Below are 24,750 nucleotides of genomic sequence, written 5' to 3'. Positions count from 1 at the left end.
ACATTTCACAAACAGTTGTGTTTCACCATGCTATAAATTATTAAAGTTAAAAACAACCACCACCACCAGGTACAATTTACAAATAGAAATCAGAGTAGGGCTATTTAGTTTCTCTCTACTTCCTTCTACATTGTAATTAGCCCCCCTTTACTGCAGAAAGCTAACATAGTGTACAAACAAGAAATGTCTGAGTTGAAACAGCCAGCAGAACTTGTTGCTGCATGCAAAACCAAGCCAGCATAAAAAGGAAATGCTTATTAAACCACAACCCAAGGTATAAAATACTTGTAGGGAGGACTGACGTTGGTTTTGCCACGTGTTTATCTTTTTCTTTTTTAGATGCTCTGTATTCCTCTGTTATGTATTAAAAGAACAAGCCAGTAATGTATATGCAGATCTCTCAAAAGTTGGGATGTAACTAAGCTGTTTTTAAAATGTTATCTCGGTAATGCATTCTTGCTAAGGAATATATGGGGGTTCCCCCCCCCCCCCGGACAAGAGAGGCTGTAATTCTATACTGATTTGAGTGGAAGACCCATTGAATACTGTGGGATTTGCTGCTTTGTAAACTGGCATGGGGTTGTGCTGTAGCTTTCATAAACTCCCACATTCTTTTTAACTTTCCAGCACAAGCATCCTGTGCCTGAAATACTATATTTTGTAAAGATGTGCTGCCACTGTTTTTGTAGAAAAAATCTTTACAGAAGTGAAGCTTTCCAGGTGAAAGCTATTCCTCCAATATGAGCTTCCCATGCATGGCAGACAGTTCCTACCTATTAAAGATAGAGAATAGTTTTTAGCATTCTAGACCAGACTTCCCCAACCTATTGTCTTCTAGATGTTTTTGGACTACAACACCAAGACCAGTGTGGTATAGTGATTAAGAGCAGTGGACTCGTAATCTGGTAAACCGGGTTCGCTTCCCCGCTCCTCCACATGCAGCTGCTGGGTGACCTTGGGCTAGTCACACTTCTCTGAAGTCTCTCAGCCTCACTCACCTCGCAGAGTGTTTGTTGTGGGGGAGGAAGGGAAAGGAGATTGTTAGCCGCTTTGAGACTCCTTAAGGGGAGTGAAAGGTGGGATATCAAATCCAAACTCCTCCTCCTCTTCATAACCTCTGACCTTTCGCCTTGCTGCATAAGACTGGTGGGAGCTGGGAATCCATAACATTTGGGTGGTACCAAGACACAAACGTATGTTTTCAGAAATCCATGCACTCATCCCCCTCAATCCCTTTCTCCTTACGATCTCTTTTTTGAACTGGAGGGGAAGACTCGCACACCAGCTTACACTCAGATAACACAATACAGTGGTACCTCGGGTTAAGAACTTAATTCGTTCTGGAGGTCCGTTCTTAACCTGAAACTGTTCTTAACGTGAAGCACCACTTTAGCTAATGGGGCCTCCTGCTGCCGCCGCGCCACTGCTGCACAATTTTTGTTCTCATCCTGAAGCAAAGTTCTTAACCCGAGGTACTATTTCTGGAAGTCTAACCTGAAGAGTCTGTAACCCGAGGTACCACTGTAATGTTAAAACACTTAAAACTGAAACAGATTCATCAGAGCAGTCTGGCAACTGCCTTCCTAAGCAGACTGATTTCCTGCCATGTCCTTAACTAGCAGCAGCAAAGGGAGCTGGTGGGTTTTCCTTCAGCGGGAGTTCCAAAAGGGGCTTAATGTGCTTCTCATGAGAAACCAAACCAGCTTAATGCTAGGCCATGACATTTGTAGGGGCTAGGTGTGCGTGAGTGAATTTTGCTTCTAAAGTACTGAAATATTCACAATTCCATCTCAAAATATCGTGTAAGGTTTCTCATTTTGCAACACACTGAAGCCTGGGTTCTTCCACCACTTGATTGCTTCCAACATCTGGGATCCACAGGACTATGCAGTGAGCATACACAGCTTTTGATATTGCTAGCTGTGGACTTCTGCTTTTCCTCTTGGAGCATATAGAAAGTGGTCTGTGACCAGTTTTTGTTTTTTAAAGAGGTGCATACTCTAAGGAGCATGGCTAAATCTGTAGTGGAGAACCCTCAATAGTAATAGAAAAAAACAGTGTTAGAAACAGAGATAGGAAAGCTGGGAGCTAAATGGCACCTTAAATCTAGGTTATTGGCACAACAACAGAATGTCTAGGTGCGCTTTTTTATAACAAGAATACAAAGCTGAAAATGAGTGAACTGCAGCTAAAATATTATGTTCATTTTTCACATAGTCGAGTCCTCCTGCCTACCCCCTTATATTCTTAAGAGGGTCTTGAATCTTCAGAAAGTAGCTGAAAGTGGGGGGGAAACCCCATGTTTACCATTTTTAATTGAATGCTCAAACACAATCAATGAAAAGTTCTGTGTGACACAAAATTCTGTATATGCTTACACTAAGAAAGGTTGTTCCAATCAAAGATAAGTACAGATATGGTTTATAAAAGCACGTTATCACCAAATGGCTATGGCCTTTGTCCTGACACACCCCTCTCCTTGCCTCATTTTGCAAAAGCAAAGTCTAATGAGTTAAATTTTATGAGATGTCCAATTAAGGAAGTGAAAATGTTCCCATGAAATGAGTTGCAGTTTGCACATTGCACTTTCAGTTGGCACCAATAACAATGCGCCTTGAAAAACAGGCAGCATTTCCTTGAGTGCACAGACTTGCAAATGCACTGTAGCCTGCTGAATGAGCTGCTGGATAACAGCGATGGCCCATCCAGACTCACATTTCTCTGGTCACTGAGGGAAGACATTGCACTTCATTGTAAGTACCAACTATTTTTTTTCAACATGTTTAGCAAATGCACTTGGATGGGTTAGCGAAGCAAAGCAGAGCTTAGTGTGAACCAGGGTTTAGACCTTGCCCCACTTGTTGTAATGTTTGCCCCATATGTCTCCTGCCTTTCCAATATACCGTATTTTTCGCACCATAGGACGCACCAGACAATAGGACGCACCTTGTTTTAGAGGGGGGAGAACAAGAAAAAAAATTCTCCCCCTCTCTGCCCAGCGCCCCTTCAGCGAAGCGGCAGGAGGCTCTGTGCAGAGAGGGGGAGAATTTTCCCCCTCTTGTTTTCCCGCTCTAAAACAAGGTGCCGTTTAAGGTGCGTTCAGGCGGTTACCTTGGAAGCCGACCCCTCTTGCTCTCCAGGTTTCAGGTTCCTTTCGACCTGCTCTTTGGGGCTGGCAGGGGAAAGCCCACCACCAGCCCCAAAGAGCAGGTCTGGGAGCAGTGGAAAGGCGCAGCGGAGAGGCTGCTGCCATAGCCGCACGTCACCTCTCCAGCCGGGAGAGGGTCACGGGGGGCTTCTTTAGCCCCGTGTGCGCTCTCCCGGCTGGAGAGGTGACGCGCGGCTATAGAGGCTGCTGCCATAGTCGCGCGTCACCGCTCCAGCTGGGAGTGGGTCGCGGGGGGCTTATTTAGCCCCGCGTGCGTCCCGGCTGGAGAGGTGACGCGCGGCTATAGAGGCTCCTGCCATAGCCGCGCGTCACCTCTCCAGCCAGGAGAGGGTCACGGGGCTATGGCGTCTTCGCTCCATAGGACGCACACACATTTCCCCTTCATTTTTGAAGGGGGAAAAGTGCGTCCTATAGAGCGAAAAATACGGTAATCCTTGCAAGCATAGGCAGAGTGCTTTTTACCACTGAGTCGTAGGGAATTGGGGATGAGGTTCTGTAGGTCAAAAGGTCCATCTTCAAGGCATTGTTCCGTCTTGAAGGATTCAAAACTGCATTCTCGTGTGCCATGTCCTTTGGATAACATTACTTCTGATCAGAAAGATCTTGCTGAAACATATAGGAGGCAAAACCAAATTGTGGCTTTGCACACTTTCAACTGCAAGGGAAAACAGAAAGTGAGAGATACTCATATTTACTTTCCCTGCCTGTAACCTGTAGCATTGTGCCATAGGCAGCTACTGTTCATTAAAACTAGGTGCTAGATTAATAAAAGGGGGAGAGTTTCAGCTCAAGGTGTTATGTTGCTATTGTATTATGCAGCACTATCTACAGTAACTTGAATGCATGCATACACATACACACACACACACACACACACCATGCCCTTTAACCAGGAACTTACCTCATTTTCAACAGTAAGGAAGAAAACACTGATGGGAGCGCCAAGGATAGGAAATGGCCATAGAAAGTAACCATTTCTAAGTGGATAGCCATGTTAGGCTGTTGCGGATCAAAAAAAAATAAAAAAATCAAGGGTGTAGCACCATAAAAGTTAACACTTTTATTATTATGGCATAACCCTTGATGGGCAAAAGTGTAAAACTTGACTTCTTCATAATCAACAGTAATTAGTAATTGTTTCAGTTAATCTGTCCACCCCCTCACTTCACCACCAGCTTGACTGATACGTTCTCAGTATTAAACATTTATTCTTGCACAGATTGATCTTCCTGATTCAAAGTAATTTTTAAGCAGTTTATTTTTGAAGTTCCTCTCTTGAGTGATTGGACTGAGTGCTGTCTTAATCACAGCACACACAAACCTAAGCATGGCATTAGGTTTCCCACAGCTCTCCCTCTCCCACATCCCAAGGCTCCAGGTGGGGGGGGGGCTTATCCTGGCACACAGGTGAATCAATTAGAGGCAGAGGCAGAACATATGCTCATGCTGCCCAGGGCAGGACGTGCTCCCAAGGGGGGCGGGGCGCGAAGGGTGCCCTCCCACACACCACAGTTCAGGGTAGGAGAGTGGCAGGGAAGCTGTTGCTCACTCTCCTCCTCCTCTGCAGCTGGGTCAGACATGACCCGGCAACGGAGCTGCTGCAGCTGGGTGTGCCTCGCCATGGCTGAAGAGGGCTGCTCTCTGCCGCTGGGTCAGAAGAGCTGATGCCGCTGGGCGCAAGGTGTGCTGCCCACTCACCTGCCATTTTGTCACGCCTCTCAGTCATGACACCCGAGGCAGGCCGCACTCACTGCAGCCCCCTTCCTAAGCCTCTAGATAATGGGAAAGGGAGTGTAAAATGTTGAGTGATCAATGCCTATTATGCCCCCAAGGCCAGTTGCACGCCCAGTGGAAGCATTTTTATCCGTTTTGGTTCATTCTTTAAATGGGGCAGCTTTTTCTCCACGGGCTGGAGCAGAGCTGGATGGGTTCAGCTCCTCTGCAGTTAGTAATGTGTAGAGGTGCACACACCCGTTGCTATTAGGCACGTGTTAGAAGCCAGTATTAAGCTGAGCAGTCTGGTAGCTCTTCCTCCTGCTAGGCTCCGGTTTTGTGCTGGAAACACTACAGGCCAGAAGGAAACCACAGCGCACAGCTCGCGCGTGCAAGCCTCTTTGCAGAGAAGATAAGGAGCTCACCCTTTCTGTGTCATTTTGAAGTTGCTTTGGCAACATCTGATGTACTGTTGCAGCTGCTGGTCTAAATCAGACGTCATCCTTTGTCAGAATTGTCAAAACAACAACAACAACAACAACCCTGTAACATTTGAGAGCATGTTTGGTGAAGATACAAGCAGGGCAATGACCCTGTGAATGGTGCTCTGAAAGCGATTGTATGTGAGTGCAGACATTAGCAGCAACGGCACCTGCCCAATGTAAATAGCAGCTTCAGGGGATTTATATGCATTGGGCAGCTGCCATTGCTGCTGGTGCAACCCACCTGCTGGCTGGGGTTTTTTTAGACCCCCCACCAAACCCTAATGCCTCCCCTACTCAAGGTTGCTATTTTAAAAAGAATAATCAGACTTGCAAGGTCAAAATACGCATTTGACATGGAGTTTGGCTCTCACCCTGTGAGGCTGCCATTTGATAAAGCCTTTGAATAAGTAGCTGCAATCGCTATTAGTGTTTAGTTATGCCAGCGTTTCTCAAACTTGGGTCTGTTTTTGATCTTCTCCCACCATCCCTAGCTAGCAGGACCAGTGGTCAGCGTTGATGGGAACTGTAGTTCAAAAAAAAGCTGGAGAGAGACCAAAGTTTGGGAAACACTGAGTTATACAATACCTAGAGGTTGGTAGGTATTACATACCATATTTTTCCATGTATAAGACACCCCCATGTATAAGACGCCCCCTATTTTTAGGGACTCCAAATTAAGAAAACACCCCTCAGCACTACCCATGTATACGACGAGCCCCAGTTTTCTTTTCATTGTCTATTAAATCTTTCTGTTGCTGGTAGTGGTGAGACAAATCTCCAAGATGATGCTGAACAGACAGAATTGCAGTGGCTTCCCCAGAGTGACTCTAGGGCACAATGGCGCCACCGTAGCAGCCTGAATTCCATGATAATGCTGGACCCCATCATACAGGTGTTTCCCCCTCAGTCACAAAGCATTGCAGTTGATGAGATAAGGGGTGCATGGTGGCATCATTTGGAGGTAAATCCGCTGCCCCCCCCCAAAATGCCACAAGTAAAGTATCCTGTTTCATAACCTCATCCCTTCCAATTATGAACAGTGGTAGACATACAAATAAAAAAACAACAACCCAGCACAGACCAGCCATCCTCAAAGAAACTGAATAACCACAACAAGCTGGGTAGAATTTGTTTTTGTTTTTCAATGCTTAAAAGATTTGTTAATTGCTAAGCACTTGCGGCATTTGAAGCCGCTTCACAAACTAAGAGAGATGAAGAGATGATATCTGTATTTTACTAACCACACTGCAGAAGTGCAATCCCTCAGTTACGTTGTTTTGGGATGTTATAATCAGAGATAAGCCTGAGCTGCTTGTGCGTATGCACATATGTATAGGCTTGTGCATACGTCACTCTTGCACACCTATTTAGGAACATACCTGCTGTTCTGACGAATATTGGTTGTCCAGAGGGTATATTTAATAAGAGGAGATCATTTGTGCTCAGAATATCAGAAGAAAGGCTGGAGTCTTTTGGTAAGTCAAAGGCAGTTGATATGAACTGAGCTCTGTGCAGCAAGGGTTCTCAAATGTCCTCATGAGCTTTTCTTAACAGAAAACTAGACCTTATGGCCTCCCTTTTGGCTTTAGAAAGGCAACTTACTGTTCATTCTTCTCAAGGTGCAAATTACTCCTCCCTAGTATTAGGAAAAAGGGGGCTGAAGTCTTTAAGAACAGGAATAATTTGGAACTCGGAATCATTTAATCCACATAAAATGTGCATAAATGCACCAGTTAGTAATATCTGTTAGCTGAACAGCAAGCTAGCAACAGGAGGGATACATAAAATAGAATATTTTATTTGTAAAAGTTTAATTGATATATTAATATTACTTGCAAAATCCTGCCAACATGCTGATGTAACTACTTGTTTATTATAATTTATAAAAACACTGTCTTTTTAAGAAAGCATACATAAATAAATAAATGGAGGGAATCAGACAAGCGTTCTCCAAGTCCATGACAGCTGCTTATTATCTATTAAATGATACATGGTTCATACTTTGAAGACTAGGAAGGTTGCTATCTTTAGTATTTACTAAACAGCAAATCACTAAATGAGTGTTTTCCTTTTGTTTCCTCTCTAAAGCTGAACTGGCTGCATTGGATCAATACCATTGACTGGAAGTCTGCCATCAAACAAGCACACACGAAACCACAGGAAGGTCTCCATTTTTAAAGTGCCCCTGTGAGTTTCCTATCTTTGGAGAAGAAATGGAAGCGCAACAGAGCAAGCTGGAATTTTTCCACAAGTTGGGCTATGGAAAGGAGCAAGTCCGCCAAGTGCTGGAGAAACTAGGTCAAGATGCCTCAGAGAACGATTTGCTACAAGAGTTGGTTCAGGTGGGCAGCAGGCCTCAGGAGCCTGAGAACTGGACGCCAGGTTTTCACTCCACCCCTGCTGCCCATGGATCATGCAGGCCTTTGCCAATTTCCAGACAGTCTACCGAGGAAGGAAATGATCCCTCCAGTGTCTTGAGAGCTATTGTGATTGATGGCAGCAATGTTGCTATGAGGCAAGCATCTTTTTCATTTTGTTATCTCGGCGACTTCTCTGTTTCTTAAGCTTGCCATGTTGTGCAAGCCAAAGCTTGTCCGTAGATATAAGATGGGACACCTGAGGTATGGGAAATGCACTATGGGGTTCAGAGGAGCATCACCCCCATTTCCAAGTGAACCAAATAACTGATTTGCATCATGTTTGGAGTGTGGTGATCTGAAAGCTCTTCTCTTGGGGTGGTTGACTGATGATGGCACATTCATACAAGCATGTGCCATCAAGCAAGAGATAAGCATGCATGTGTGAACTATCCCATTTGCCTCATTTTCCCAAACTGGCATGCATCTCATCTCTCTCATCCCTTTAAAGTAAGCCATGCAGAAGTTTGCACATGAGGAAGTTGCTGTGCCGCTGACTGCTTTGATGCAAAATTATGTTCTCCAGAAGGAGATAAGAGTTATTTGTTATGGTAACAGGCCTCTATACAAACGGCTGACTTCCTGATGATAAAGCCAGAGATTGGTTGATGGTGACAGAGAATAGCTGCAAGAGCTTGCATTTAAGGGGAAATGTGAAGAGAGGGACAAACAGATTGGCTTGGCTGTGTCTGCCTATTAAGCACACATGCAACCAATCTCTTTAGCATGCTAGAATTCTGCTTCCCAAACAGGAACTCCCTAAGAGGTATATCTCTTCTACAGGCTTAAATTACAGCATAATCCTAACCATGTCTACTCAGAAGTCAATCCTTCTGAATTCATTGCAGACTAGCAGGGTTAGGCTTGCAACCTTAGTTCAACAATGATGTCAATTTCCCAAGGATTCCTAGGAATTGCAGTTCTGTAAAGTGGACTGGGGATTCCTAACAAAGAAACCTCAACACCTGCTCCAAACTACAATCTCCATGATTCTTTTGAGAAAGCTTGGCAGCACAATTGGCATATAATGGATATTAATTTTATTTTTTTATGGCTAAGTATTCATTTGCTCCTTAATTATGCAGATTTTGGCTGTGTCTGCAGATCATAGTAGACCATAAACCATGGTTTACTGTTCATGAGCCACTTTGCTCCTTCCTGTATTGCTGCATTCGTGATACTATAGCACATGAACCGGGCCACTGTGGCTTTTGTTTCAGCTACCAACAACCTGCCCCTGTATTATCGCAGTTAGAGCCACAAACTCCACTACTGGCTTCCCACTATTAACACTTTCCATTTTGCCTTGTCCTTTTTTCATATCAAATATCCAGGGACAGGAAGCCCTAAAGCAGTTGGTGCCCTCCAAATATTTTGGACTAGGTTGGATACTGTTGCCCTAAACTAAATTAAACCTCTTTGTTTTCATACTCAACAGGCTGCTGAAAGATTAAGCAAATGCCAATAAAATCAATGACTCACCTCTTTTTATCCTGGTAAACAACTGCAAGGTTCCTTTCTCTTGTGGGTGGAGTTCAGTTTCAGATAAACTCACAGACCTGCGTATGAGAGTCAATGATTTTAGAATTGTTCATATAGGTAGGCAAGGGAAACAACCTAGGACAACAATCCTGGGGATGGGAACTCTATGATCATGCAGAATCTCTTTGATAGAGAGGTGATAAGGATGCTGGCTTAGATTAGCATTTAAGTTTGGTGATCATCAAGTCCAGTGCACCTGGCCTGGGAGAGCAAGGCCCTGACTGAATCCAGTCAAAAAAGCAACTGAATAGACTCTTGGGCTGTGGCATTGTTTAGGGTGTTGTGTTGGGATTTTTGTTGTTGTTGTTCTTGATATTAATTTTTGTTTTTTTGTTTTTAGATCTCATTATGATTTATGTGGGAAATTGTTGAATTTGGTTGTACACTTTTTGATGTGTTGTTTGTGACTCTTTGTTATGTTTCTAATTAGGTAAATCTTGCCATGTTGTCAGCCACCTTGAGCATCATTTTAACTATGGAAACGCATCATACAAATTAAATGATGATGATGATGGTAGAGGCTGAAGTAAAAATACTTTAGAAATTTCATTCATCCCTGTACTGTACTTGGTCCCATGCCTTGCCTATTTAATATCCTTGCCCATTTAATTTCCTCCATCTACATATATTTCTGAGCTGATTTGCCATGATAAAGAATCTAGCTCTGATTCATCATTCCCCAAGGTGACTTCTGAACAGCAGGGGCATAGAAGGGAAGGAAACAGTCAGCAATAATAGCTGCCTCTGCCCTCACATTTTCATGAGAAATACCTACAGAATATCAATGATACAAAATACTAGAACTCATGTAAACTGAGCAGATATCATAGGCAGAAACTGTCAAAAAGCAGCAAGACTTTCTGACCCTAAAACATACTTCCTTTCTCTCTGTCTTTTCTTTTTTTCCAGTCATGGAAATAAGGAAGTGTTTTCATGCTTGGGAATTCAGCTGGTGGTGGACTGGTTCAAACAGAGAGGTCATCAATATATCAAAGTCTTTGTCCCATCATGGAGAAAGGAACCAAGCCGATTTGATAACCCCATTACAGGTAGGCATGCCTCCCATACATATTTTAGATATAAAAGCTTGCAAAATATGAGGTCGCCATTTTGGCTCCTAGTTCAGACACATCCCACAGGAGTTGGTGCAAACAGGTGTGCTTTGGAAAACTCTTCCAAGGCTGGTCTAGGAGAATAAGATGGGCAAAATAGAGTAGATACAACTGAATTATTTCCTGTTACAAACAGAGACTTTTATGTATTTAAATATTTTTCTTTCAAACCTTTGCTGTATTGCTTAAAGAGTGCAAGAGAGCCAATCACTTTCATTCTGTTTCCCCAATTAACATGTCTCTTACAAATAGCCTGGCATCTTTTTCTGCCATGTGTTTCTAACACTAATATTGAGATGTCCGAGATTCCAGGTCAATGGCTAGGGTTAGCAGCTTATGAATGAAAACATCCCTTCTTCCCTCTGGCACTGGTAAAAAGAAAAAAAGAAAGAATATCACATTATGTATTTCCATAATTCACAAGGATGTTGCAGGTACTCAATAGCTAACACATTAACTAATAACATGAAAACATTAAAGGATGGTTATGGAGGAAGTGATTTTTAGACTACAGAGTGGCAAGGGAACCAAGGGCCACATTTCCTCATGCACAACCTTCCGGGGGCCACATGCCAGTAGTGGGTTAGTCCAGAAGAAAAAGTCTCAGAGCAACCGATGTGACTCTTGCACAGCCCAAAGCAATATGTTTCTACAATCATACACAGAAACACTTAAGGAAAGTGAAGGTTATGGCTGGAGGTGAATTTCAAGAGCCAGAAAGAGAAGCCAGGAGGGTTGTATTTGATTCATGAGCTGAAGTTCCTCACCCATGTCAGTGGCATTTGTTTCAACCTATCTGTCTATGCTTATCCCTGTAGAAATGAATTCCAACTCATAGTGGAATGTTATGCTTCCCAAAGTTAACGTCTACTCTACTATGTGAACAGCAAACTATTTTTTAGATTTATATGCACCATCCTCAACTGCATCACTGTAATTCACCTAGTTCTCTTCCCGTCTGTTCCATAAATTGATGACCTGCTTTATTGTCTTGGGACTGCAAGCCAACTCACTCTAGTGAAAGGTGATCATGTAGACCTGAATTGTGCTTATTAACTGGTAGATCAGATCACTGATAGTGCAGATTAGAGCAGAGCTCAGATATTAATCCACCATTTTACTCTGATGACATCACTCTTAGCACAAGCCAACTTGAGCTCTTGATTGGTCCAGTTTATTAAGTGCTGAGCATGCAAAATCCACATTGTGGAGTTCTGGCCCTCTTTAAATTTAATCAAGTAATTTACAGATCAGTTCACATTCCAGTTACACTGAAATCAATGGAATAAAAATGGATTGAATCCAAATAATTAAATTTAATTTGAGCAGCTGATTATGCTGTTAGTTACTAATATAGTGACTTGAATGGAGTAACCTTTAAGCACATTTTTGAGGATTCCCTGCATGATTTGTGGTGATGTTCTTATTCTGCTTGGGATCTTCTTCTTTTTTGTTTAATTCTCTTCTCTTATTTTTACATAGATCAGCATGTTCTTGAAAAACTTGCAAAGGAAGCAATTCTTGTGTACACACCATCCCGCAGAATGAAAGGCAAAAGGCTGGTATGCTATGATGATCGGTACATAGTTAAACTAGCGTATGAGCAAGATGGGATCATTGTTTCCAACGATAACTTTCGGGACCTGCAGAACGAAAATCCTGAGTGGAAATGGTTCATTGAACAGCGACTACTGATGTACTCCTTTGTCAATGACAAGTAAGAGACTGGCCTATTTGCAAATATTATTTCACCTTGGGTCACGTATCTGAGTGAAACTGAACCTTAGTATGGTCAGCTGCAGTTCTCATTACATTAAGGGGGGAAAGTAATTAGCTTTTTGAAAAGGCATCCTTTAAGACATTTTCTTGGCATCTGTTAGTACACATATTATTTGTAACCTTGGCCATAACCAAAAAAGTAACTTAATTGTATGTACCTATGTTGCCACAGATTGTTAATTCTGCCCATTTTTTATCTAGTTAATACAGCTAGATATAAGATGCTACCTATCTTCCCATCAGTGGAGGAACTGTGTACTTGTTGCAAATCTTTTTTTGCTAAGAATCCCTTCAGTAAACTTCAAATACACTTCAGAAAATATGGTGATGTTTGTCCAATAAACTTGATCATTTCCTTTTTAGATTTATGCCTCCTGATGATCCCTTAGGCCGGCACGGACCCTCTCTTGACAGTTTTCTCAGCAAGATGCCACAGATTCCCGAGCCAAAATGGCAGCTCTGTCCTTATGGTAGGTTTTGTTTAATACCATTCACAGCTTTGTCTGCCTCCCTGGTGGGATCCCCAGGGAGATTAACTTGAGGCTCTAGAGAAAGAACTAAGACATGAGTGTTATTCAGACATTCCAATCTCTCATACAACCAAGGAGAGCAAATGTATACATGCTTGCTCCACTCAAGTTGGAGAGAAATTCCGAAGTGGGGAAACTTCCCTACGCATGTAGACGCCACACATTATTTTTGCCTCCATTGCAGACATTTGCCTCCAATTTGTGGAGAATGATGAAAAAAGCAGTGGGGAAATGCACCTAGTGTGCTCATCCCAGCTCTCCCTCATGCAATTCCAATTCCTCTGGTGGGTGATTCATGCACCTGCTTTTCATGTTTTCAGTGTAAAATCCAAATGGGGAACATGTGCATCAACCTCATGCAGAAATGCTCAGGCTCCCTCAACTTCTGGAGCTCACAAATATTTCAACAGAGGTGACAACAGAAGCACATAAAGCAGGTGTGCACACCATAACTTTTTGCCACCTTAAAAACAATTGCAAGTACTCCCCCATTTCATTGCAAAAGATAGCAGGTAGTATGTGACGTAATAGCTACTTTCCCCCACTCTATATTTGTTTGTCTATTTATTTAGAGTATTTTCACCCTTCTCTTCAGCCAAAAAAAGACTCCTAAAGTTGGTTACAGAGGTCAATACTAAGACTGCAAGCCTGACAGTAACAATTACATAAAAGACAGGGCATAAAAAGAAATTTGTATTAAATTTGAATTAGTTTTGTGTTAATTTGTTAAAAATAAAAAAAATAATTGGCAAAAGAGAAAGAAAATAAGAAGCAGAGAGAACAAAAGGGTAGAGGAAAATAACAAATTCAGACACTAGCTCTTAGTTCTAGATTTCAGCAGGTCATGGAGCTGGATCTAAGCACAGTGGAAGGTTCTGCGGCTTCCTCTCCGTCCAGTGGCTCCTGTGATTGTTGCTGGTAACTGAAGGGAAGGCTCTCAGCTGCAGGGGTGCTAACTGCTATTTTCTCTCCTGCTGGTGACCTTCTAGTGACTCTCACCATACAGATTGAACACGGGGGTTTATTATTGAGCAAAGCATAATGTTACGCTTCTGCATGTCTTCCAAGTGAAACAATAGCCTGGGGTAAGATACCCACACTTCACATGTTGTACAGCAATGTGAGAAATATACATGCCGCATTCTCACTGCACATGCAAAGCTATCCTCAAGTTAGGAGAAGCGTGCTGTTCTGACAATGGCCACAAAGGGGCTGAATGGCCCTTCTGATACAAAGATGAAGTAACAGAATACTCTAGGCATACCCAGGGCAGCTAATGACATGAGTTTCTGAAAAACATACCATTCGCTCTTAATATTAATTGTTCTATAAACTGATGAGCTCAAAAGCATCCAACAGGCTTTTATCTGCAGGGCAGGCATGCTTCCACGACCCTGTGTTGTATCCCACTGAACATGTATTTAGCAAATTATCTGCTCCGTTTTCCCCCCACAGGCAAAAAATGCACATATGGCATCAAGTGCAAATATTACCACCCAGAAAGACTGACTTGGGACCATCGCTCTGTAGCTGATGAGCTCCGAGCTAAGACAAAGATCAACTCACTTGCTCAGAGGACAGAAGAAGAGAAGACAAGAGCAAATCCAGTAAAGAACAGAGATGGGAATACATCACATTTACCTGGTTCTAACGGTGGTAGTGTTATTGGCAGGAACTCAGCACACAGCTTGGCAACATTTCACAGTAATCCCCAACAGTGGGAAGGAGAAGGCAACAGGGATGCAACAAGTGACTGGACAAACATACATCAAGACAACTGGCAGCCTGAATCAACTGAATTACAACAAGATCAGGCAGGGGCCGTGTCAAAGCAACTGACCGCATTGTCTCTCAGTGCCAGCAAATACTCTGGAAATACTCTTGCTGGACCTGGTAAATATGAAGACATTGTGGGTGACCCACGTAGGGATCATTATCTCAAATACAACCAGACTTCATCTCTGTCTCCTCACAGTCTGTGCTGGGATTGCCCTTGCTTACAAATATGTAATTTTCAAGGATGTTACAGAATGCAAACAGCAGCAGTGTCAGTCCCGACCTCACAAACACCTTCTAGTTTGCTAAGGGATGGCTTGAAGGACCAACATGAAGGACAACATAGCTCTATGGTTTCTTTGGCTGAGTCGTTTTCAGGCTGCAAGGATGGAGATATGAAATATCCTGGACATCTGCAGAACAAATCTTACAACCCATTATTTTTTATGGATTCCAGCTCATTCAACGCACTAGACCATTACACACATCCTTCTGGTACTGAGGCCCAGCAGAATTTGACTCTGCAGTCACTTCCTAGAGAGCAAGCAGATGTCCAGCAAGCACAGTACTTTGGCTTCCCATATAATGAGGCAGAGCAAACTGTGTCCTCCTCCTACACTGATACTGTAGACGCGACACACTTAATGCCATTCGTTCAATGGCATGGGACCCTACATAGCAGATCTCCTAACAGAAAACCATGGTAAGGAGAAAGAGAGTTGGTGGTAATGCCCTATTCAAAGACTCCAGTATTCACCTTCATGCTGAACCTGAACAAGTCTCTCAGTGGAAAGTAGTATTTATATGCTGGCCTTGAGATTTGTTTGTATTCTACATCCCCTACATTCCGCATGATTTATCTTCTGCCATCATTGCAAGCAACATCCTGACCTTCACTCCCTCTAGCCAGTTTGTGTTCTGCTTTCCAGAGACTACTCACATGCCACACTTCCCAAAAAGCTTTTCCTAGATCAGTGTTCTTCAACCATGGATCCCTAGACTACAACTCCCAACATCCTTGACCACTGGCAAAACTGGCTGGGGATGTTTTGAATTGTAAACCAATAACAGCCAGAGACTTAAGGTTAAAGAACACTGTTCTAGATCACCACCACAACCTCCTCTGTTACAATCTGTTTAAATTCCAGTTAACCCCTTCTCCACAAACAAATCCATCTTTATCAAATCCATCTTTCAGCTTTTTCTTATCTGTGTCCAAGGTCCGTTTAGAGCTTAGGTTATACTGGTGTTACATTAGTGTGATAAAGATGTGGATGAAAAATATATACAGCTAAATATTTGAGGATGTGTTGTTGGGCAATGCTGATAGGGGTGCAGGCCCATGCAGAGCAGGGGTGGGAAGCAGGGTACACTTGCCCCAGGCCTCAGAGGACCCTGCCAGGGACTGGTTGCTTTGTTTGAGTGTGTAACTTTATTCTAACAAGACTCCTGTCCTAGGCCTCAGACAAGCTCTGCATGGGCCTGCAGGTGGGGGCCCTCTCTGGCATGTCCAAGTAATGCTTAGAAATGCACTTCAGTATGCTTTGTATAGAATACACATGCTCAATTGGGCAAACAAGGTCCTGTGTGGATGCTCGAGTGGCATCTGTGACCAGAAGCATCTTTTGCCAACTTTGACTGGTGCTCCAGTTGTGGCATTTTGACACAGTTTGTAATGTCCAGGTTAGATTATTATAATGTAGTATATATCAGACTGCCTCTGAAATGGTTTTTTTTAACTGCAGCTGGTCCAAAATATAGTAGCAGCTCTTTTGCTCCATTAAAAAATGTTTTTATATATTCTTCTTGCATTGTTTTAGCAGTTTATACTGCCTTGAAGACCAATTGGTAGAGGGGTGGGCTAGAAATCTTTTTAATTAAATAAACAAACCAGCAACACACCCCTTGTGTATTTCATTTGACTCAGATACTCTGAGATATATGGCGATAGATATATGTCAAAGTATCCCCATCTTTTAAAAAGCTTTTGAAATAGCTGGGGCTGTAGGGAGGAAAGTGATCCAGAATGAGACTGGACCACAGAGGAGAGGAGGGGAGATTAACTTTTCCCCCTCACAGTGTGCCCTTACTAAAAACATAATAGCTTGGATTCAGCTAACCCAATGTTTTAACAGAAGCCAGCACAAGGGACACAGTCACAGGTCTCAGTCCTGCCCCTCCCCCCATGACTAATATTACAAAAACTTTGGAGAGAGATAGAGATGCTATCACACTTCTCAACACTTATGTGTATTTTTGTGCTAAAAGTCCAGTCAGAGGTTAATTTCTAATTTGTGGGGGGGACGGGACATAACCAGAATGATCAGTATAGCAATATATACAGACCTGGTTCACACATCATGATAGGCCAAAACTGAACCATAGTATATTAAGCAAACCACAAATCTATGCTCATATGATCAAATAAACCTTGATTTGATTTCCTTCCAGCTATTTTGTATTTCCCACCTGCTGTTGAATACAGAGGTTTCTTTGCTTCTAGGAAGAGAAGAGAAAGGGGGCAGGGTCAGAGGCTGCTGAGAGCCTGCTAAGCCACACCCACTGGCAACCTGAGCTCAGGTTAACACTTTCATGATAAAGATGACACTGCTGTTAACACAGCTAGTGGGAACTGCCAAACATGGGAAGCGGTTTCATTTTTCAACCGTTCTAGGTTAGCATCTCTATACAGTAGCTTGGAGCCTGTTGTGCGGGGGGGGGGGGGAGCCACACTTAAACCATTTAAAGAACTGTTGGGATGCTAAGCCAAACTTAATGCCAGCAAGCCCACAACATATCACAATTTCTTTTACAGTAGTTAACAAACCACAGTAAAGGCACTGAGGCTTGGCTCACACATAATACCCAAGTTGATTAATGAAGGCTTGTTTTAACCTTAGTCTACAGTTGCATGAAAAGCAGGATACGGTAAGGTCAGCTAGAGGAGCATCTTTCCAACTTGTAGACTGGGATCCAAAAGTGGGTCACAGCAGGGCTGGATTTACGTACTGTATAAGCTAAACAACTATAGCTTAGGGCCCCACGCTCTTGGGGCCCCCCCAAAAAATTAAAGAAAAACTAAACTGGATGTACATTTCCAAAATATAAGATAAAAAACAAATAAAATAAAACCTACATACAGCAACAGTGTTTTGTGTTGTGTAGGCTCCTATGATGTAAGCAATGAGCCCCCAAGCATTTTAAGTTAGAGCTTAATAATTCTTTCACTATTAATATACTTATTAATTGTATTTCAGTATTAATATACTTCTTAATTGTATTTCAGTTCAACAATTACTTTGATAAAATACATATTTTGTCATGTGCAAATGGCTTTAGATACGTATTAGGCCCCTAAATTACCACATAGCATTTAGCTTAAGGGAAATGCTGAAGTTCCCCTTTGGGGCGCCTCAGGGTCCATTTTTTATAGTAGCCCAAATCTCTGTGGGACGGGTATATGTATATATTTCAATTTCAACTCATGAGCTATTGCTGCAATCTGCTCCGATTGTATATTTTATCTTTATGAACGCTGTTTTTATTGTGTTATGTTATGTGAGCTGGTCTTTGACCGTAATAAATTATCTATCTACCATATATTAAACACAAAAAACAGCGACAATTTGTTGTTGACAAAGGACAGCTGGACATATAAAGGGCCCCATTACCTTCAGTAGCTTAGGGCCTCATCAAACCTAAATCTGGCCCTGGGTCACAGGCACTGGTACAACACTGCTACTGCCTGTCAGACGCTTGCTTTGAAAAGGGAAGTTTGGGAAGGGAAGGAGCGGCGGATCTACATCCCTGCAAGCCCAGGTTCCTGCCACCTGCCGGAAAGCAGCGGCGAGCCCTCGCCCCTCTCGGCAGGGGCTACAGATGCCTCTTGTTCTCATCTAGTGTGTTTCAGACAGGTATGTACTATATTGACCTGACTATAGGCCCCACTTCCACAAAATATTCGCATTAATATAGTAGGTAAAGGGCGGCGGGGCGGGGGTGCTTCGAAAGGAGAAGGGCGCTTGTTATTCTTCGCTGCTCCTCTTAGGCTTAAGGGTTTCGGTTTTTCTCTTGTCCGGGAGCGAGCAAAGGAGGCGCCCTGACAGGGAGGGCAGGCAAGGCCAGGCCTACACTTTTGTGCTTCAGAAACAAGCATGCGAACTCAGCGGGAAGACTCCTCTGCGCTCCCCCCCCCCCATTTTCTGCTCATTTCCACAGCTTTGCTAAAAGCCTTTGAGCAGCAGCAGCCTGTCTTTCCCGCCTCCCCGCCCTTTCCCCTTGTGTTCGGTCTACTCACAGAGGCGTGCTGCATTTCTGCGCCTGCGCGCGGGTCTGAAAGTTCTCGGGGCTCCAGCCCATTGCGAGCTTTCCTGCCGCTCTCTTGCGGGCCGTTTTACCTTAGAGGCTCCCATTTTGGCGCTCAGTTACTAAATTAATCTTGACTACATCCGTAATTGCTTCTTTCCCTCTGCCAGTCCTTATTCAGTTGATTTCCAGCTCAACTAATTGCTCTTCGCTTATTGCAGTCAAGCTGTTAAGTTTGTCTCGCTCTTCCCAACAAGGGTTGCCACCTGTCCTATATAATAAAGGATCATCCCATATTTCAATGTAAAATGTTGCGTCCTGTAATGTTGGGAACTACTGAACTATAGAATTTTTGATTCCCATTTCTCATAGGATTCTAATATATGACCCTCTGTATAGGGTAGCATTTCTAGTTCATTGTTGTTTGCATTTGATTCAGCGTTAGACTGTTGATATCCATAAACCACAATCCAGTAACATTTCATGGGCAGAATTCCAAGTATATAGTTCTCATTGATTTTAACAGAACAGGATCACTGGCCATTTAAAAAATCTTCTACTAAATAAGCAACCCTTTGCATATATTAGTAAGAATGTTACTGCAAATGTGTCACTAGCTTTTCACGTATTTGCTAACATCTGGGAACTAGTTTGACCAAAGATGGTCAATTAAACTGTTCAAAAAGGGTTCTGGCCAATTTTATTTCATTTATTTTAGAGAGTTATATGTCACATCTTTATCAAAATGATGCCAGGGTGATTTACAATAATTAAAATAAAATTAATAGGAAAATAAATTTAAACATAAATTATTAATCTCTTATGGTTCTTCACTTCCTCCCCCCCCCCCCCGTAGATTCATGGTTCTGGAAATGAAATCTCTTCATTGATGGGACTTTCCTTGACTTAAAAACAAATAAATAAGCATTGGCATTGTGTTATGAAGTGCTTAGAAAACAGAACTCAAAAGAAGCAGTCAAAAATTACCACAAAACCAATATCTGGAATTCAAACATAACACTCCTAATGCTTTGCTGATTAAGGTTAACATATTGTGAACCCCCTAGAGAACAGACAATTGAATAGGTGATATAAAAGTATGAACAAAAAAACCCAAACAGTTTTCAGTTTCGAAGTATTTAATCTTTATTTGAACAGTACTTGTAGGCAGTACTTTGCAGCATTTTGCATTTGAATCCGGCTTCCCATCCATATTCTCATACAATTAGCCAGGTGTTAATACTTTTTTTGAAGTGCAGTGAGAGAGGAATCGCGGCACTTCAACATTTGATATTTCAAAATTTTCAGAGTAATTGAAAAAAGGTGGAGCATTTGTCTTATGTAGAGAAACTAGACTAAAGGAAAAACAATTGAAGGCGATTTCCCCCTAAACTGAGGACTGAGATCATTCAGTGCTTCAGAAAGAGTGATGATGGCTCTGCTACTGTATGGAAACTCAATACAAATGGAAGACTGTGATCCATAATTTACTACCACACAAGCAGCAGTGGAGAAATTACAGTGGGGAAGAGAACTTGGAAGATATGGTTCAACATTGCCAAAATACACAGAACTATTGGCACCAGAAACAACATCAGATGAGAAGTGTGTGCTTCCCACAGGAGGTCATCTAAGGATGAGATAATACAATTTTAGAAGCTACAGAAACGAGTAAAAATATTATTCCAGTAAAGCAAACATAGTCTTGATAAGAACTTGGAACCACAAAACCCCTAATTCACTATGCAATTATAATTGTACATTATGTGACATGCAGAACTCCTTTTCTAACCAATGGGATGAATTCCATGTTAAAGTTACAAATTTAAAAGCTGTACAAGAAGAAGGAATGAAAATCAGCAACAGAGAACAGATGATTTATAGCTGGCAAATCTGACCCTGTCTAAGACAGCCTCTGCCATCCTGGTGCCCTCTAGATGTTTTGGTTACAACCCCCATCACCCCCAGTTAGGTGGTAGTACAAAACATCTGGAAAGCATCAGGTTGGAGAAGGCTGGTCTAATACATAAGTGATCAGGGGACTTGATGACTGTAGAATCCACTGCAGACTACAATACAGTGTTTGTGACTTGCCTGCTTCTTGTCTATTTGCCCCAACCTCCCTAGACCTCCATCCAGGTTGCTATAAAAATGTACACCTGCTCAAGGCCCAGGACTTTGCTTTTCTACAGGTATGAACATCCAATAACTGATGAGACGCAAGCCATTTTTAGAATGCACTGATGATGAAAAGAAACCAACAGCCTCTTTCTGCCATCAAATGATGTGTCACAGGTGACAAGGGTATTGAGATGAAGGTCACATCCAGTTCACAATTGTAGGACAAGATCACGAGTTTGTAGATAAGAAGTACTAGAAGAGTTGGCTTACAGAGTCTCTGTGTTTATTCGCTTCCTACTTTGTGCATATAGGACCAAAAGTATGTTGGAAGCCTACTTTGTGCGAGTAGCATACAGCAATATGTGATTTAGTTAGTATAAAATTTAAAGTGGAGTACACACATAAAACCACGTGGTGTCACCCTAGTTTACAATATAGAAGCCAGAATCTGCAAGGCAGGATGTATCTAGTAGTGCCAAAGGCAGGATCTAATATTTGGCCTGCGTGTATTTTAACTTTTTGTTTTTGTGGGGGTGAAGGCATCAAACTTAATACATTTGATAGAAAAACCCCCAACTATTGCTAAAAGCTGTTGAGGCTGTAGCAATTCAACATGAATAAATATATTTTAGCAGTAGTCACACTTAAAGCCTGCCTTTCTCTCAAGGTGGTATTTAAGACAGTTTACAACATTTAAAAACATAAAATACAAAATAATAAAAGCAAGCTGCTTAAAAACAATACTTAAAATACAGTTTGCCCTGACAGCAGCCAATGTCTGCAACTTACGTAGTTTCCAAAGGCTTGTCTGAATAGCTATAAAGACAGTAGTTCTGGACTACCAGTTACATAACTGAGCAAAACAGATGCTTAAAATCACAGTATCACCTGCAAAGTGTGCAGCTCTGTTCACACAACTATGCCAGGAGAGTGATGTAGCTCAGTGGTAGAGCATCTGCTTTGCATTTAGAAAGCCCTTGGTTCCACCTTCAGCATCTCCCAGCAAGGCTGGGAATGGTCCCCCATCTTACACCTGAAGAGCTACTACCAGTAAGCAAAGACAATACAGTGGTACCTCGGGTTACATATGCTTCAGGTTACACACTCCACTAAGCCAGAAATAGTGCTTCAGGTTAAGAACTTTGCTTCAGGATGAGAACAGAAATCGGCCTCTGGCGGCACGGCGGCAGCAGGAGGCCCCATTAGCTAAAGTGGTGCTTCAGGTTAAGAACAGTTTCAGGTTAAGTATGGACCTCCAGAACGAATTAAGTACTTAACCCGAGGTACCACTGTACTGAGCTAGATTGACCAATGGTCTCTGTCAGTGTAAGGCAGAAACCTATGTGGTTTAATATATAGCAGTTCTCAGATAGACCATCTGTATGCTAGGAAATACTCCACTGTGTGCAAACTAAGCATTAATGAGTTTAGATGAAACTATTTTTAAAGAGAACATGCTTGCTGTGGCCCTTACATGCTAAATTAGTGCTAGAGGGTTACGTGCAATGGAAGGGATTTTCTGTCAAAGGCGCAGGTCAGTCATCTAAAATGGCTCTGGATCTAGACATATTCCTGGAAGTACACGTCATAGAGCAGGTAGCTACTCAGACTTTCTGTAAGGGAAGCGGGTGGCACTGTGGGTTAAACCACAGAGCCTAGGGCTTGCCAATCAGAAGGTCGTGGTTCAAATCCCCGTGACAAGGTGAGCTCCCGTTGCTCGGTCCCTGCTCCTGCCAACCTAGCAGTTTGAAAGCACGTCAAAGTGCAAGTAGATAAATAGGTACCACTCCAGCAGGAAGGTAAACGGCGTTTCCGTGCGCTGCTCTGGTTCGCCAGAAGCGGCTTAGTCATGCTGGCCACATTACCTGGAAGCTGTACGCCAGCTCCCTCAGCCAGTAAAGTGAGATGAGCACCGCAACCCCAGAGTTGGTCACGACTGGACCTATGGTCAGGGGTGCCTTTACCTTTACCTATTAGTGAATAGCCCCTATATTTATCCATCTGTTATTATGCCATCCTTTAATTATATTTGTAGAATGGCTTACAAAAATATATATAAATTAAAATGTAAATCTAATAAACCAAGAGGCCACAAAGTCATAAAAGCCACGCAGAACATTCAGCAGGGTTAAAAAACAACATTCTTGGGATGGTGCCAAAAAGTTAAGGAAGATGTGAGGCCAATCTCTCTGGAGAGAGCATCCCACAGTGCGCACTGGGACTCCTGTTCTGTTTTGCTTGCTCTTGTGCTGCAGTGACCCCAGTGCAGTGCTGTGGCACCTTCCCATTAATTTAAGCAGGGTGAACAGGTTAAGAAAAAGGCTGGCAAAACCACGTTCGCTGTCAAGTGGCATGTGAAACAGCCCGTGGTTTGTATCTGCACCGGAACAGAAAAAAAACTTCTGACAGAAGCTAATCTTGGGAGGAAGTATGTTGTTAAGTTTCGGAGATGGCCCAAGACATTTTGTTGGCTGATGATGGTGTCCCCACCTCATTCCACATACAGTACAAGAGGGGACAGGCAGCTGATTTTTACTTCAACTCTTGAAATGCCAGTGCCCTTACACCACACGTAAAGCAGTGGCTGCATGACAGGCTACATGGTACATTTACCTTACTGATGCTCCCCATTCGGCAGAAACTGCCTAGCTGTAGGATCTGATTCACTTTATTGAATACAGATAAACCACTCACGTGAGCTTATGGAAATAAATGGGCAAAAAGCACAGCGAGCCACCTCAAGCTAGACCCATCTCCTGGTTTACTGTTGTATGGAATTGGTGATCCTGATCTTAAGCCACACCAGTCTTTGAACTGTGACTGCAGGTTGTAGTTTTCATGGGGTGGAGTGGGAAGTAGCATGGAGCCAAGGCGTTCCCAGGTTCCGAGAGCCAGGAATTTGAATGTCCCCCCCCCCACACCTCTCCTTTCCCAGCCTCTCAGCTGGCTGATCTGGCAGCAAGGAAATGCAAGGCCAGGTTTTCTTTGGCGGTTCTACCTTAGTCAGAAACAGATGGTGCCAACATGGAGGGGAGGGGAGGGGAGGGGAGGCCAGAGTTGGTGTTGACACTCCACAGCCAGAAATATCAGCCTGGCACCTGGAAGAAACACCTCCCTCCCTCTTCTTGCACAGGCATCCCCAAAGCCTGAAAATCTTTGAAAACACATTTCAAATGCTATATAAAACAATGTACGGTATATACCCTTTGAAGACAGTGACTACAATCATGTGCCTACTTAAATGGAAGCAGGGGTTCAGCAGGGCTTATCTTTCAGAGTAAAGAAACAAAGGACTAGTCTTTGAGAAGCCTAAGAAGAGCAAATTAACTATTTGCCAAGTGCAACAATTTGACAAACTTCAATGTGTAAGCTAATTTAAAAAAATAAACAAACAAGCCATTCTACAAATAAATTGTGCGTTTCAAACACTAGTATGAATAGCAAACTAAATAAAGTTTAAACTAAACTTTAATAAACTAAATTCAGGAAGTGATACCCATTTGGGACTTCTGCTTGCCTCATGGGACTTCCCCTTCTCCTCCCCTTTGCACCCCCTTAGAGGGTTGGGGAAAAGATCTGGGAGGTATAGGGGTGAGGGAGGTTGCAGGGGATAAAAGCGTATGTTGGTACTTACTGTGATAAGTTCCTTCTCTGTAGGGAGAAATACAATCCTGTGTGGGTTACTGCCCATCTCACCACTGACAGAAAGTAACTTTTTTAAAAAAAAAAAAAGCATATACCTGGGGCTGGGACAACCCATTTATCTCCAGTTCAATGTGTGCTTAAACAAGTAACTGTACA

At 42.7% G+C, this 24,750-nt stretch overlaps 1 protein-coding gene and 1 long non-coding RNA gene across 5 annotated transcripts; one reads left to right on the top strand and one right to left on the bottom strand.

The window, feature by feature from the left end:
* Positions 1 to 485: 485 nt before the first annotated feature.
* Positions 486 to 19,577, bottom strand: LOC310703760. Of its 3 annotated transcripts, XR_014524354.1 has the most exons (5): positions 18,195 to 18,538; positions 10,610 to 10,806; positions 9,267 to 9,343; positions 3,632 to 3,824; positions 486 to 773 (listed from the first exon to the last, which is right to left on the bottom strand). It is a non-coding gene; the product is annotated as an uncharacterized lncRNA (long non-coding RNA). The 3 variants fall into 3 exon arrangements; XR_014524353.1 differs by lacking the exons at positions 486 to 773; positions 18,195 to 18,538 and adding an exon at positions 18,821 to 19,577 and having other exon boundaries at positions 3,439 to 3,824; XR_014524355.1 differs by lacking the exon at positions 486 to 773 and having other exon boundaries at positions 3,439 to 3,824.
* ZC3H12D (zinc finger CCCH-type containing 12D) lies at positions 1,575 to 16,424 on the top strand. 2 transcript variants are annotated; one of them, XM_083496278.1, is made up of 6 exons: positions 1,575 to 2,753; positions 7,456 to 7,882; positions 10,236 to 10,375; positions 11,921 to 12,155; positions 12,581 to 12,687; positions 14,203 to 16,424. In XM_083496278.1, exons 2-6 carry the CDS (start codon positions 7,581 to 7,583, stop codon positions 15,228 to 15,230), a joined length of 1,812 nt encoding a protein of 603 aa, XP_083352404.1. In that variant the 5' UTR covers positions 1,575 to 2,753; positions 7,456 to 7,580; the 3' UTR covers positions 15,231 to 16,424. The 2 variants fall into 2 exon arrangements, with proteins under 2 accessions (XP_083352404.1, XP_083352405.1); XM_083496279.1 differs by lacking the exon at positions 1,575 to 2,753 and adding an exon at positions 6,619 to 6,842.
* Positions 19,578 to 24,750: the final 5,173 nt, after the last annotated feature.

The sequence above is a fragment of the Podarcis liolepis genome (genome assembly GCF_965112155.1).
Source record: "Podarcis liolepis genome assembly, chromosome: 3".
Classification (NCBI taxonomy): domain Eukaryota; kingdom Metazoa; phylum Chordata; class Lepidosauria; order Squamata; family Lacertidae; genus Podarcis; species Podarcis liolepis.
This window is presented reverse-complemented; position numbering and strand designations above follow the sequence as displayed.